Genomic DNA, 16,834 nt, shown 5'->3' on the forward strand with positions numbered 1-16,834 from the left:
GCAAATTATTCACAAATATGATCCCTCACTTCCATCTGTCAGTCTCTGTATATATGTCAGTGTGCACTTCCTAAACTTCCTCCCAAACATAATAAAGCAAAAATTCATGTCACAGATGTAAAAATGTATTGTCTTTCAGATGAAAAGTTATTTTCAGTAACTCTGGGCTATGTGTGGTTTTTTTCTTTGCTGTGGATACAGCGGAAGACCTGTTTCAGCTCAGAGACCATCAAAATCTCTATTAGATCAGCATGCAATATCAACAATGTAAATCCCCTGACTCATGGAGAGCTTGTTTAAGCAGAGTTCAGCTCTTTCCGCTGTGTACCTTAAAAGGCTTGCAGTTCTAGAAATCTACTGAGTAGCTATGTGATCCTTGGTGCACAAATTACCAACTATCGAATGCTGGTGGCATCATCAAGAGAAGATCCCAAGTAAGGAGAGTTCTGTGATTGTATCAGCTCAAATTATGTTGTAGCTTTTGTGACTTGTACAGCCCAAATTATTTCCTAATAATAATTAGCTGCATCAATTGATCCTCAGACAGGGGAAAAAATCCCCAACATCTTATGTTTGCTTCACAGTAACATGCTGAACACAGTAACAGAATGCGAAACATTCTTTTCTGTAGCTAGGGGACTTGTCATCTGTATTATGATGATTTTGTGGCACTTGGTATCACCTTGCTTTTTATGCCCTGGGAAGGGACACATACAGTAAGTAACACACACTGATGGAAAAAATGTTGCTAAACTTCTCTGGGGAAGCTCTGTGGAGGGGGAGGGGTAGATGCACATGAACACAGACATTTTAAGATAAGTTATTTCTTATTTTGCTGTTCATGTTATGAACAGGATACTTTATGCCTACAAAAGAAACAGTCATTCCTGCCTGAGGAAACCAATTTCATTCCTCACAACATCAAGTTTAAGTAGTATAACCAATTAATATAGATCCTTTAATAATTAGTTTATTGTGCTGATGCACCTGATTGTCCAAATCAATTGCTCTTCTATCGAATAAAACACTGTTGTCAGAGTAACCATTCAAAATGACAACCGACCCTGTAAAACATGCGGATTTATATCATGTTTATAGGTATATCGTTCTGTGGACAAAATCATTGATCCTAAGATTTGTCTCTATGATTCTTTGCAAACTTTTGTCACACAAACATGGAGCTGTAAAATAATTTTTGGATCACTTGCAATACAAAGTGTTTGGTACAAAGAAAGGTAGAAGAATAACATGAAACATATTTTCTCTGTGCTTGTCTGTAACAGTCATGGGTAGACTAGTGGTGATCTCTGCAGCCTAAAAGGACTGAATCATAGAATCATCGAATCATAGAATGGTTTGGGTTGGAAGGGACCTTAAAGATCATCTAGTTCCAACTCCACTGCCACGGGCAGGGACATCTTCCACCAGACCAGGTTGCTCAAAGCCCCGTCTGACCTGGCCTTGAACACTGCCAGTGTCCTGGAATGGAACACATAAAGCCAAGGCTCTGCCCCTTTCCCACCCTTTTTGCAGCCCTCACTCACCTGTGCAGACTGCGAACACAGCCACACCCTGCTTAGCTATTACAAGAAATTCTGTATGGCCTGAGGTACTGGACTGATAATTCATCATTATGTTGAATGTCTTTGCATCTGCTTTCCTGTTGCCTTGTTCAGCAGCTGTTGTGCTAACAATATGTTGATAGTTATGACAACTAGTTGATAGTTATTTTGGTATTTTTATTTTTCCTTGCTTCCACACATTTTATTATCTCAGTATGAATTTGTATTATAGCAGACAGGAACTGCACTTCAAATGTGTTCAACGAACTTAAAAAAAGTATTGCTGCTCCAGGAAAAGAAAGGAGCTTTCTAAGCTGCTGCACTGAACAAGAGAACATAAAGACAAAAAAGTGTACGTATTAAATCAGGTGAAAATTTAGTCTAGCCTGGTATTCCACCTCTGATGCAAGGTTTCCAGGTAGAGCATAATAACAGACAAAGCATGTTGTAATACTTCCCCAGAATGACCACCTGGTTTTCCAATCACTTGAACCCCAATACTATTTTTTGTTATTTAATACATCCCAGTGGATATTTCCTCCTAGAAATTCACCTTAAATACAAATAGTAAAAAGAAATATCTTTTAATTTGTTTTTAATATGGCCAGTGCTAGTTTCACTTGATTTCTCTACTCTGCAACTCAAGGTTCATTTCAGGTAAGAGCCTTCATGAAATTCCCTGCTGTAGAAAGTATCTCATTGGAATGCAAACATGTAGAAAATTTCTTCCCATATTTCGGACAGAATTTCCAGAATGTTGGAAGAAGTCAAACACTACCTGTAGACAAAGACTGGTGTACCAGAAGTCTTTGATTTCTAGTTTTGCTGAGAAGCAAAAGAACAAGCTCATGAACTGTGGTGTTTTTTATCAGTTCACAAGTCAACAAGTTCAGAAGTTTGAGTGCCAGAGATAAAACAAATGTCATGATTGTCTACTTAAATATCTTGTGATCGGTTTTGAGATTCATATTCCAGTTTTCCCAGGACAGGAGAAAGAGGTATAGTGTATATTCTGGCATGCCAATTTTGGTCACAGTTTGACCACTCTTTCATAAGGACAGAATGCTTTTAAAGACCTCTTTTTTAACTTACCTACATTCTGGGAAATCCTCTTTAGAAACATCAATGGGTGACAGTTTGGTATTTAAAGGATATATACTCTTTACTTTCTGAACCTCAGCTTGTCTTTCAGAGGAGTGAATTAGAGAAGAACCATTTCACTTTATCTGTCTCAGCTGACATAAGCTATCTGATAAAGCAATTTTGGGAACTGGGCAGCTGGTCATATAGACATATCCATTGAGTCTTACAATTTCTGGAGAAGGCTATTGTCTTTGCTATGTTGTTATTCTTTGTCAAAATATGTGGACAATTTTAAATAATACATAATAGTAGGATTTCACTTGCTTTACAGTCAGGTGTCTATACTGGTGAAAATTTCAATATTGATGTTCACATTCTTCAAGCAAACTTTTCTGCCATTTTCCCATATTCGTTACGTATGTGAAAGTACTGAAATGCTGAAGGCATTACTTGTTTGCAGGTATTGAATGTTAACATATTAACATCAAGCATTGTATGTTTGTTAAGGAAGCTATCAGTCTGAAAAGCAGGTTTTACCTCTACCCAAAGACTAATAAAGGAGATAATCACATCCTCTTCACTGAATTCTACATCTTTCTTTTCATTATTGTGAGTTTTCTGACAGACACATAGCATTTTAATATTTTAGTGATGTTGAGAGTAACAGTTCTGTACAGGAAAAATTTTTAGATTTAGCTGCAAAACCACAGTCAGCTTCTAGCCAAAGTTTTCAGAAATTACATATAAATACAGCTACAGAAGTGGATATATCTTAATTAGGACATTGCATAGAAAAAGGAGTAAAATAATTGTTAATTTGCTAACTGTCTTGGGAACTCGCAAAATTCTAGTAGCTCCAAGGAATGGCTAGCAACCTGTTCAGGCATACTGCTATTTCCCTTGGGTAGTTTTGTCTTTAAAGGTGAGAAATTAAATTATCCACTTGGGAACAGATTCAGAAAACGTATGGATTCTTCAACATTATGCACTGTGACCCCAGAAGAACTTAGACTTTATTAGCCCACTAATTCATAGGATTATTTTTTTAGAGACACAGGAGATAGTAAAACAAGGTTTGAACTGTACCAACGTTTACTAGTCCTCCTGTGTTCTGGGCGAACTTGTGGCTATAATGTATGGCTAAATAGTTGTTCTTTCAGAAATGTTGCCAATAGGTGTTTATGTTACACTTCAAAAGAGCGCTTGACTGTCAGCAAAAGGTTCTGATTCTTTTAGGGTTCATATATAGATGGTGGCTTGAACCTGTGAAAACGAATCTAAATTCCTTTTTGGTCAAAATATATTTTTTTCTGCCTTAGGCATGCATCTGTTGACTTAAATAGTATTCTGTTGAAGGGGAGAAGAGTAGCAGAGAGGTAAACAGAATAACATGCAATATTATTCTTTCAAAAGTAACACCAATTCTTTTCTTTGGATTTTGGTGAGGCAACTACTAAGCCAGGTCGTTGCTCCTCACCTCCCATAGTACCATTCCACTCCCAGTTTCAGACTGTCAATCCAGAGGGCTGCCCTCACTCCTGCTGGATCGACAGGCTTTATGCAGGGAGCAGGTGATGGGGACATTTGCTCTAACTGCTTTAGCTGTTCTTCTAGCTCTGCTTTTCTGCAAGAGCAAACATGCTTCTGCAGATGGGATTCCATATAGTCCTCTTGTATAGACTCCTAAGTGGACTCTGCTACCTTCAAAAGCTTTTAGACTATAACTTTTGCATTAGAAGACTTTAAAATATTGCCTTAGATTAAGGCAGTGCCTTATCACATAGGCATTTGGGCTTAATTAGTTGTCCCAGGCTTCTACACCACTCTCATAACTGTAATCTCTCCTCCACTTGATGATGTGTATGCATCTTGCAACAGAAATACCTCCCAAATACAACTGGCAACAACATATATAAATTGAATAAGTTTCAGGCTTGCTTGTGGGTTTGGTTTTTTTTTTTTTGGTGTATCTTTTCTCTCTACAGTAGCACGTCATCACTAGCCAGGATGTTTTAAAATGTATTTTAAAGATGTACATTTAAAACGTGTTTGAAGAAATACATTGAGATGTTGTCCTGGCTTCAGTTGTAGCAGTTATTTTTAATTCCTAGTAGCTTCAGCAGTGCTGTGTTTTGGCTTTAGTCTGAGAACAATGCTGATAACACAGCAATGTTTTAGTTGTTGCTGAGCACCCCTTACACCGATCAAGGACTTTTCAGTCTCTCATGCTCTGCCAGTGAGGAGGAGCACAAGAAGCCAGGAGAAAGCAGAGACAGGACACCTGACCCAAACTAGCCAAAGAGGTATTCCATACCACAGCACATCATGCCTAGTATATAAACTGGGGGAGTAACTTGGAAGGCCCAGACCGCTGCTCCTGTCGGGCTGGGTATTGGTCAGCAGGTGGTGAGCAATGGTGTTGTGCACCACTTGTGTTTTCTGAGATTTCATTTCTTCTCTTGGTGTTTCCTACTTTTGTCATTATTATTATTGTTATTGCTGGTATTCTTTCTACTTCCACTATATTTTACTTTATTTTAGTTATTAAATTGTTCTTATCTCAGACCTGATTGTTGCAAGATCATACATTATAATCACAGGAAATTCAGTCAAAATCAGATTTAAAAGAATAGAAATCTTTCTTGTTACAGAAGCATGCAATCTGAACAGCTTCAAATTCACCTGGTAGCAAAATATGAGACTTAAATATTATATTAGTCTTTAAAAACAAGTTAATCAAATTGGAACCATTAAAACTATTAAGAAAATACATCAGTTTTTTTGCACTGCATCAGTTTTACAAATAAGTTGGAAAATTATAATTTGGAAAAGCAAAATGTGAGTGATGAATTTGGTGTATTTGCTGGTGATTAAGACAAGATAATTTCTTGCAGAAACGTCTTAAGTAGTAATGTAGAGGATATTTTCTTTTTAGTAGTTTCTACTGTAACTACAACTACGTACAAATCATTTACTAATAACATTTACTTTAGCGTAAATATATTCAGCAAAATCCTAACCACTTGAAATTCATTTGCAGTTTCTCCATTTGTTTCACCAGGACCATAATCTTGTCGTCTCTATTCTGCAGATTTTTATAAGTGAATGAGTGAGGTAAATTGTGGAAGTGACCTATGATTTTATTTTTTAGAAAGGTATTTTGCAGTAAGTGTAATAAATTACTTTTCTCTTTAGGCTGCTCTGGAGAAAATAATGAAAGAAAATCTGTTGTTAGCTCAAGAATATCAAATCATTCAGAACTACTACTTAAAAAGTAAAGAAGACCTCACAGAAATCTATGCCAATAGAATCAGGGTGGAAACTGCCATGAAAGATCATCAGCAGGTAAAGTGCTAATATCACTCATTCAGTTCATTTATCTTATCTTTAAAATTCATTTGATCAATGCAGCTACTTAATAGAAGACCTGCTAGTAGTACCTATCACCTGAATTCTTATTTTCTTCTTGGTTACATCACACTTTTCATATTTTCCTTTTTTTTTTTTTTTTTTTGCCTCGCTTGGTGTGGGTTTTTTTAAATTTATTTTTTTGTTTTTATAGAGCAGTTCATTTAAGGTATTCGAAATTCAGTATTTATGAATTCTACTTTTGCACCTGAAATGTATTTATTTTTGTATATAGTTAAAATGTACCTTACCTTTACATATAACTTCTCCACAAAAGTTTCTCTTTGAAATTTTTGGGACATCAACAGTCAGACTCTATAAGCCTTTAATATAGAAAGCAGTCAAATAAAAATGAAAAAAATGAAAAAAGGAAAAATCTAGTTTGATGAACTTCCATGACAGACATATGGTGGCCAGGTGTAATGTTTTATTGATTAATCAGTTACATTCTAAAAGATAGATTTTGTAGTTTATCAGTGCTGTGGAACCTAAGTCAAGTGATGTAAAGCTTTGTTGTGTAAATGTAATTAATGACCCTTCACAGAAAAAAGTCTTTTCTGTTTCTTTTCTTTGTGTTTATACTCAGCTCTCAAAATACAAGCCTATCTGTGTCATCATGCTCACAGACAAGTTCACATCAACAATTTCAGGAAAGAATCTTTATTAACTAAAGTCATTTATGCAGGAACCAGGTCCTGATATATTGATATTTTAGTCCATTTTCTTGTGTACATTACAGTGTAGAAGCCTTCAAATAAATAAATTAAATGTGAAATACAGATTATTTGCTAGTATTTTACTCTTATCAATCTGTTTTATGTCATATACCCTTATCTTCATTCATCGTTCATTTCCTTGTATGCTACCTCACTTCATCTCTAATTTTAAAATTCAGTGTATTCAGTTTATTCCTGCCAAATACAAATAAGAAAATCTTTTCCAAAATTTTCTTGTTAACTCCATAGCTCTTCCATAGTTCAAGAACAAAACTGGTTTTAAGTCATATATTCCTAAGGATAACCATATTTGGAGAACAAGTTGGAGATTTAAAATGTAAGAAGTAGAAGAAATTATTGACTATATTTCTTGACCAAGTGAGTGACAATTATGTTCAGCCAATATGACAGCAGAGGCAATGGTATGAGTATGAAATGTTTTCTTAGAAGGACTGGTTTATAGGAGGAATTTAAAGTAGGTTTTTTTCTGAATGCGGATTTATAGGGCATACTCTTTTCAAGCCTCTCTACAGAAAAATACATCTATGTTAAGTTATCATTTAGACCTTTTATTTATTTGAATGTAAGAATATCTGTCTTCTGCATTCTCAGAATTTAGTAGTTCTTAGCAGCCTTTGCAAAACAGATTTCCCACTCAACAGTTTACCTCTTCTGGACATAGTCTGGATGATATTATCATGCATCTCAATGATGTAGTCTGGAAACAAAGAAAATGGCAAATGAGTTGGCATATATTATTGCTTTTTACCTTCTCAATTTGAATACAATAAAATAAACGCAGTAAAATATAGCAAAATAGTAATGCAGTACCAACAGGATCTAGTTTCATCAGCAGTGCTATATAATCATTTGGTTTGCTTTTTAAGTCTTGTTTATGAAGAAAATGGTTATGAGTATGTTGTTTTTCCATTGGAGCTTATAATCAGCATTAAAATACATGCTCCTAGCTTGTGGTAGAAATTACTGATGGCAATGCTTAGCTTTTCGGACAGTCCTCTGTGCCATTCAGCACCAGTGTGTGTATGAAGAAGAAAGCTTCTATTCACAATATTAATTTGAGAATTACAGACACATCTTCATCTAATTTCCTTTTGACAATTCTTCATTTTGTTAAACAAATATCTAGCCCAACTATTAAAACAAAATATCATTGTATCATTATCACATAAATTATTTAGGAATTATGACAAAAGGAAAAAACAGGTTGATTACATACAGTATTTATAAAAAGAATCTATATTTTCTTCTTAGGTTTTTGCTAATAAGTGAATTACAACTGCAACAGAAAATCAATTCTGGAGGAGTGTCAAAGTAATGATTTTTCTAGGTGCTGTGCTATATATATGCATTACAATGACATGAATATTCAAGAAGAGTGTTCATCCTTCCCTAAATCCTGAGAACTTTCTCCCCTATATATATAATTACTCAAAATTAGAAGCCAATTTTTAGAAATAGTAATGTAAAAAGTAAAACGCTAAATTCCTTTTTCTTTTTTCCTCTGCATAATTTTAACTGCATATAGTAATTTCTCTAATTAAAATTAATGAAGTAAGTTTGCCTGGAGGTCCTAAGTACCTGCTTTGTTCAGCCCCAGAAAAGGATCACCTTGATGATGGGTTAAATAACGCTTTGGTAACATGAAGGGTTTTGTCATGACTTTGTAAGCTTCTTTACACTGAGGAAGGTGAAATTATTAAATGGAGGGGATATATATTGCTGTGTAGTAATGGGCTTATGTTTGTTTGTAATCCTATCTCTAGACAGTATTTTGTAGAGATTTCAGATGACTGTAGAGTTGCAATAGCTATATGACTTTGAGATGTTTTGCTTACCTAATTAATTTTCTATTTTTAAAAAGCATTGTATTTTTGGATTGTTGCTAGTCAGACTATAAATACATAATATTTAGTTTCATAAACAGATTTTTTTTTTTCCCCTAATAATTAATATTTTTCCTAACCATTTGCTTTTGAGCTTAGTTAGATATTAGTTAGGGGGTTTTTTTATACATGTATATGCATAATGTTGATAGATTATTAATTTTTACACGTGTATTTTGGTGTCACAAAATCTTGTGTGTAAAAGATTTCTAGGCTGGTCTTTATGTGGTAGACATTCAATAACAAAATCTTGCAAAATGCAGCTTCTGCCCTACAAATACATAACAGCAGTTTCTTCTGGAAAACTCAATGGGCTAGCATATTAGCATCAGGAATATGATTATGCTTTAAACCTAATCTGATTATTTACCATATCTTTATTTTTGTACTGAACAATCTTGGAGTATCTATTCTCTGAGCAAAATGTGATACTTCCAATGTATTGTACTAAAATGTCAATGGTTGCACTGATTTGATTCCCAAATACAGAGGTATGATATATTATTATAAGTTAAGAACCTGTTTACTCGAATCTGTCCTTAACACTGCAAGTGTCATAGTCTTACAAACCTCTGATCATTGTTTTTGTTCATATAATTTTCATTTTAAAATAGTCTCCATGCAAATTATAATTGCTTTAAAATATGAGTAAAATACTCATCCTCATGTTCACAATCTGCTATCATCAGGAGGCCACATTATCGTGAAAGTTTGGGGGAGGCGGCTATTGATTTCTGTTTCTTTTTTTTTTGTCACTTTCTGGATAACTGACATATTATTGCAGTAAAACATATGTAGGGTCAATTCATGCTGAATAGTTATTAGAAACCATGATAACAAAAGTCATTAAACTGCAGTTCAGTTTTGACAGTAAAATTTCTGCAACATTATCACAAATCCTCATGCATTAGTGCAATGATCCTTACTACAGTTTCATATTAGAATCAAAAGACTGCTGTAGCATGCTTGATACAAAAAGTCTTGTAAGTCAAGTGAAGTTCTTTTATGCTTTTATAGATAACATATTTTCATGTGTTTCTCATGCATGTATCTGACTCTGAGACCTCTTGGATATTTCTGCCTTTAGTATATTGCTTTTCTGGGATATAACTATTGCAAGAATAATGTCCCTGTTGTTTACAAAGATCGAACAGAATACAAAGTAAACCTGAAAATGGGCACATGTCAATTTAAACAATTAATTCCTTCTGATTTTGTTGTTTCCATTCATTGACCTAAATGAAAAAGAATACTGTTCTCATATAAACAAAATACAAAAAAAATTGTCTCTTAATTATGTTTTTGGTTAGTCACTTCGCTTATCTGGAGATGTTAGATTGCTTCTTGTCTCCATAAGAATAATAGTGAAAGCATGGATAAGATTACAGCATACCCACATCTCATTTCCTTACAAACCTTAAATGAAAAATAAAATTCAAGGATTCAGTGTGAAATACGTTAAAATTATCACAGAAGAAATATCAGAATTTTTATCTGCTTCTAAATTAAATGGTTAACCAGCTTTCAGAACTGTTTTGATCAGGAATAGAAATGGATAATGGAGTTGGCATTTGTTTTTTGCCAGTATGACAAGACTAGATAATAGTTAGTAAGCAAAAATAGGTCATTTATAGTATTTATAACCAAAGTTCTTTCTGCCTTTAGAGTTTTGACACTGCAGTAAGTTGACAGAATAACCAGTTTCATATGAAAATGTGGAAAAAAAAGTGTCTTCAGTAAGCTTTTTATTATGCAAATTTGCTAGACTTTCTTTGAGCTAATTATATTTAAACAATGTAAACATCAAGTTAATGTTATAATTAAATTTGAATCAATAACTCAATAAGTTCAAATGACTCCATCAGAAAATTAATACAACAGGCAGACAAATCAAATTATTAGTTTGATAACAAAAGGAAGCTATTGAGCTAATTTATAGAGAAGTCAGCTTCCTTTCCATATGCACCAGCCATATCACTGGCTAGTCACGTTGCGGTTTTGTTGCATAGGACCACAGTTCTGCAGTCTCAGGACACAGGAAGTCTGGTTTACTTCAGTGTTAGTTAGATACTACCTTCTCCCTCTCACTACAGGAAATGAAATCTCTTTTGTGGTTTGGGTTTTTTTTTTTCCTCCTAAAAGAAATACAGAAATTTAATAATGCTTTTAGGTGTTTATTTTTAAAATTGAGTGTTCTCTAATGCCAGTGAAAACCTGATATTTTTTCCCCTGTTGTCATAGGTAGTTTAAGGATATTTGAGCCCTTTTCCACCTCAGTGCCACCTGTGGTATTAAGACAAACAAGACAAATCAGAATATTCCTACTCGTAATGGCTCACGTTTCTTACAGTAGGTAATCCTTAAACAGGGAAGTCGTGGGTGGCAATGCCATTAAGCATAGACCTCAATTTCACAAACCCAGCAAGTTTCACTGCAAATCAAATATTCCTCCAGTGCTACATTGACAGGAGCTGATGCTGAGGAGATTGTGATGCCAGCTTTGGAGTTAAGGAGTATCAGGCAATAAACAAAAATTATCTTTTGTAAAACATCAAGTAATTTAATCAGTACAGGGCTTTTCTTTCATGTGTTGAGTTGCTGCATATCAGTAAATTCACATAGAGACAAAAGATCAAGAAACTTGTGTGAGCTCAGTTCTTCCACTGGCAGCTTTTTACCTTAAAGCGTAAGCTTCTTATTTTGTTCTTTTCTAAAAGATTCTAGCTTTAATGAAAAAGAATCATTGTTTTCTTTTTTTACCCACATCCGTATGATTCTTCCAGACTCTACTCAGCACAGGACAAGCAGAATAGGAAAAGACAGACTGCGGTTGCACCTCTCTTTCACTAATCAAAGTAGAAAAAGATAGACATTGTTAGCACTTATACTAGACAATTCCTTCTAAACTGTATATAAACAATATGCCTGTATGCACAAATTGCAGCAAAGACTTGATATGAGGCTGATCAGTCTTCAGTCAACTGGTGGGTGTGATCTGTCTTGTTTCACGTGTCCATGAAAATACTGTTTCACTAAGAGACAGCTTTGGGCAAGTTTTGCAACCCACTTGCCTTAGGAAGTAAACCTTACCTAGATCCTGTTTTCTGAGATATTTGTGCTATGAAAATCTACATGCTGACTTGCCCCTAATATAACACTGATTTGTCCCGTAACACTTTACAGAGATGTTAGAACTATTACTGAGTCACAAACTTATTTAATCAAAAAAAGGCAGAAATAACAGGCAGAACAGTTCCATTCTTAAATTGAATTGTTTTTTTAATTTATTTTTTATTTATATTTTTTCTTTTTTTCTGTTATTATTTACATATAAATTAGCCAGGTTGAATGGTTGAATAGCAAACAACTTCCTGAGGTAAAGTTCAAAAGTTCAAAAGATATCCATGCCTTATTTTATCTACTTTACATGTCAATTTTTAACCACAGGGATTGATAGTTTGAGATTTACATTCTTATTAGCTACATAAATTCATTTTCATTCACATTTACTTCAAACTTATATTAAGAAGATCATTAAGGTCACAGTGTTATAGCTTAATGTTGCAAATATTTTGTAAAAATGTTTGGTGTCAAAATAACTTGACTTACCATTTAATAACTGACAAAAAAAACCTGCAGCAAACAAACAACAAAATGCTCTAAATTAATAAAAACCGTACTTTTGCTTTCCTTTTTAGTTCATAAAGAAATTATTAGAATCTTTCAGGATTATCAAGCTCACCTACACTGTAACTCATCCCAAATGCCTTAGTAGGGGTACTTATGTTGAAGTCTTATCAGGCCTACATTTTCCATGTTTGTACACTTGAAAAACTAAAAATTCTTAATAGTTTAACATACAGTATTAATGCACCTTCTTATATAAATGTTGTTCTAGAAACTGGTAGAAACTTTGTATTGTACCTTTTTAAATCTTTCTGCTCAGAAAGTATTAAAATAGCATAAATCAGAAATAATGTTCTCAGCTAGAATTAGGCAAAAAAAGTTTGACAAAACAATTCTCAACTGACTTGAATGTCCAAGTGTATTTATGCATACTCTGAACCAGCCATGTGAAGATACAGCTCCAGGACCTCTACTGGAACCAGGGCTTTACTGCCTGTAACCCATGCAGCTGAGGCAACCAGCTTGCAGTTTTTCAGTCAAATCTGTCTCTGCAGTTTGGGTAACTCCCCAGGACATGTGTCCCAGTGAGGCAGATTGTGATCAACATAGTGTCTGAGGAGTTTGAGGACAGCAATCTGCCTGATAGTCGTAAAGATATTTGGGAAAGACCTATGGCATGCCAGGTGCCCAGATTTCCTGAGTGATATACTAATCATCATAGATATGGGTATTTATATATCATAACACCTTTTCATTCTAACAGTCATTATTCTTTTCATTACTTCCCCAAAGTTTAGATCACATATGAAACTGTTATAACCCTTGAATATACAAGGGAGTGTGTTTTATCATGGAAATATTATATGTTGGTTTTGTGGTTTGGTCTTTTTTGGGGGATGTGGGGGTGGAAGATATTGTAAGCAATTTCCAACAGTGTGCTAGCTACTACACACTCTATAGTTTACAGTAATTATGTAATTAAGTTACTAGGGGATTCATAAAAGAAGAAATTTATATGGAGAATGTAAGTCTATATAAGCAACCATCTCAAGGAAACTATTATAGCTCTCAGTGGTCTTCTTTGTTCGGGTTTGTCCACATAGGTAATATCCCATCTTGTGAGAAAAGCAGGCAGAATTGCTATCTCACATGTTGAGTGTAAGAAATATGAAAAGTGACAGCACTATGGCTACCAGACATGTTAACGACTAAGATTAACTTAAAAGATGAGAGATGGCTTAACTAGAAATTTGGAGTGAGAAAGCAGAATCACTTTATCCTTTGAAACCTAGAGTGGAAAGAAACTGATGCGCAGCATGAATCACTTTAGCTTTCCAAATCAGTAATTTTTACAAAGACACAGAGAACAGCCTATTACAGATTTAGCTGAAGGCCTCATTAGCATTATGACAACAAGGATCTTAGGAAAAAGAGCTATCTCACAACAAAGAGTAACTAAATCAATTAGAATCTTTTGGTATATGTCATACCTCAATATGTTCTGGCATTCAGTGCCCCACTTCAGAGTGGAACACCTTCACTGTGTATCACCAGCCATGGCATGGCTTTCAGATAATATTATCTCTATTGTTCATTAAGAGCTGTTCAGGTTCACATCTGAGCATAAGAATGAAGGGCTGGCACAGACTATGCAAGAATAGCTTTATGATGTTGGTGGGACACATCTTACCCCTGTTAGATATTTAACCACCCACTACTGCAAGCATCCATGGAATTGAGAAGAGGACACACTGAGATCAGATATGCCATTCTGCCGTCCCAGCACTCTTGAAATCACTGAGATTCAAACAAATCACTCTCCATAGGAAGAATGGCAGAACTCTTGGGGGGGGGGGGGGGGGGGGGGGGAGGTGCAGTTTCCTTTGACAATAACGAGATTAGGCTCTTGAAAACATTACATTAATAAACTGGGGGTACACAGTAATAAGAGCAAGATTAGCCACTAAAATCTTTAAAGCATAATTTTAAACATGTGGTCAGCCAATAAAATATGAAATCAAAGATCTAAAGAATAAAGTGATCTGAAAGGTGTCAAAACCCCGGTTTTGAAGTAGTAGAAAAGCAAAGTAAACAGGAGCTTCATGTGCTGTCCTTGCCAGTGCAGAACCAGTTCAAGCCATTGTTAGAGACGTATGCCAGAGTATCAAAGTGCTGATGTCTACCAAGAACAGTAAAGGCTTGAAGCAGAAGACAGTTAGGATGGGTCTACAGAACAAAAACACAGAATTGCCAGTCTTGCTGATATTGATTCTTGTCAGTGAAACAATGTCTGGTGAGAATGAGAGGACCTATCATCCTGTTCTCATTCTTCTACTGTCTCCTAGTTACCGTGAGTAAAATTCCTCTTCAATTTCATCAGGCTTTGTCATTGTCTATTTACCATGCTAGGAACTTTGCTCCTGCTCACTTGGGAAACTTATAAGTAGGATCTAACGATGCTGTCTCTGAGGTTAAAGTGTCTGGACTGCAACATTAGTGAGTCAGCTGCACTATTGCATTAACTGCAATTGTCTACAAGTACGTAAACTGTAGAAAAGGCTGGAAGAAAAGATTATGGTAAAAAATATTTGGGCATTCTTTTGTAATCTGGTTGTACCACCAATGGGTATAGCAGAGCTGTGAAGTCGATTTTTAGTCAGAAACAAATACCAAGAATTCTTCAAATTTGTTTCAGGATAATCTAAAACTAAGATTTCCAGAATCTGGGACAAAGGAATAAAAATGTGGATTGGAGAAAACAAAAGTTTAGTTTCTGAAAATTATCAGTTTGTTTTGATTAAAACCAAAAGATATGCAGAAACCACTGGGTAGATCTAGACAAGGCATTTGGCATTTTTCAGCAAGGGGAGATGGAGTACTTCCCCACTTCAATGTCAGTAATTCAGATGCTCAGTTTCCCCCCAGGTTCAACTATGCTGTTAATATGATTTGAAATAAAATTCGCTCATTTCCCAAGAATGACCAGGTTGCAAATTATCCTTGGCCAAGTCTGTCTTGGTTTCTCACTGGATTGTCACACACAGTGAATAATTAGTTTTGAAGGAGACAAAAAGGATGAAATAGTCATTAAAGTGTTCATCTAACAGTAGAAACTTACTCTGAAATAAGTTTTGAGTAAATTATGCTAAAAGTAGTTTCATCAGTGATGCTGAAGGAAGCAACCCCAGAACAATGTAGCTCTCAGATCTGGGCATGCTATGAAAGGTATGACATCTTTCAAATCTCTGCTCTAAATGAGATGGTGAGAATGTGAATTTGAGTCCTCCACTTCTTGAGGACCCTTAACGCTGGGACTGTGGAGTGCAGTCCCTCCATGATTTTCAGGGTTCATGCTTTTACCCCTGTATGTTACTGCATGTCAGGGAACTTCCAAGGCTGCTGACAGTTACTGCAAGCTACTCTTCCTTCATCTGGTATTCCTGCTTCTATCTGGCCTGCATAGTACAGGTGGAAGCTTTTTCCTTACTCTCTGGATACAGTGAGGATGTGGTAGGATATTAGAACCCTTGTTAGGGAGTCCCAGAGGCCTGGTTTGTAGTGTCACTCCCCCTTCAGTGAAGAGTACTTTTGCCCAACTCCTTGAAATTTTTCATGCCTGAAATAAGGTTAAGCCTGTAAGTAAGAGCACTCATTCAGAATACAAAAAAATTATGACAACACAGATACAAGTAATGTTAACTAAGAATAAAAGAAAAAGTACATTTACTCTATTTATGCTATATGTCAATTTCCATCTTCAACTAGCTTTCTGCTTCCCTCTGAATAAGGTACTTGTCAGGCTTCTAGATTTTGTGAATATTCTTGTAGTGTACTACCTTATATGCTAGAGTCACTCTCATCTTTCAAAACTTCGAGGAGGTCTAAATGTATTTAGTCTTTTCCTTGAAACTAGCAGAACATATGATCCAGGAGAATAAGTGAAGCTTTATTAGAATAAGGCTTCTTTCTGTAACCAAAAGTTACTTAACTGGTTAGTAAACCACACTTTGCTTCAATGAGGTGTGAAACAGTTGCTTCTCCCTTTGGTGGCTGTTTGGCATTTTTCAGCAAGGATATATGTTTCAATCAACCTGACATGCTGTTTCAACCTGCAAAGTAAAAACACATACTGACATATAAACAGTTATTTGTAGCCTATTGCTGCTTCTTGGTTGAAATCGGACATGATAGCAGTGAACCACTGTGTTGCGGCAGTGGTTTTGGAGTGATTCCCAGCTCCTTAGGCAAACTGACAGTACAGCTAGGAGAGGTGAAGGATAGAGGAAATGGCGGAACCTATTTCAGGTCAGAAAGGACTGAGGGAGGATGCAGAATTCCACCACAACAAGTGGCCCACAGAAGATACTCCTAAGTGTAGATATTAGCCACTTCACTGGGGTCATTCAGAGCACAGTTCCATGACAACTTCAGCACATCTAAATTATTGCAGCTGCAGTCTGACTTCTCCCTTGTTTACCTGTGCTAGGTATCAACTTGGAGAATTGATCAGATATTGCAGAACACTAACCTGGCC

General features: G+C 35.5%; 1 protein-coding gene across 2 annotated transcripts in view; it reads left to right on the top strand.

Moving 5' to 3' along the window:
- Nucleotides 1-5,840: 5,840 nt before the first annotated feature.
- LOC115616383 (coiled-coil domain-containing protein 178-like) overlaps nt 5,841-16,834 on the top strand; it is a 58,727-nt gene continuing 47,733 nt past the window's right edge. For both annotated transcript variants that reach the window (XR_003994281.1, XM_030505535.1), the window contains exon 1: nt 5,841-5,990. Coding sequence is in view for 1 of the 2 variants with exons in the window: in XM_030505535.1 (XP_030361395.1) it covers nt 5,859-5,990 (132 nt within the window). In the remaining variant the exon portion in view is untranslated. The remainder of the gene's footprint in view (nt 5,991-16,834) is intronic.

The sequence above is a fragment of the Strigops habroptila genome, chromosome 1 (genome assembly GCF_004027225.2).
Source record: "Strigops habroptila isolate Jane chromosome 1, bStrHab1.2.pri, whole genome shotgun sequence".
Taxonomy (NCBI): domain Eukaryota; kingdom Metazoa; phylum Chordata; class Aves; order Psittaciformes; family Psittacidae; genus Strigops; species Strigops habroptila.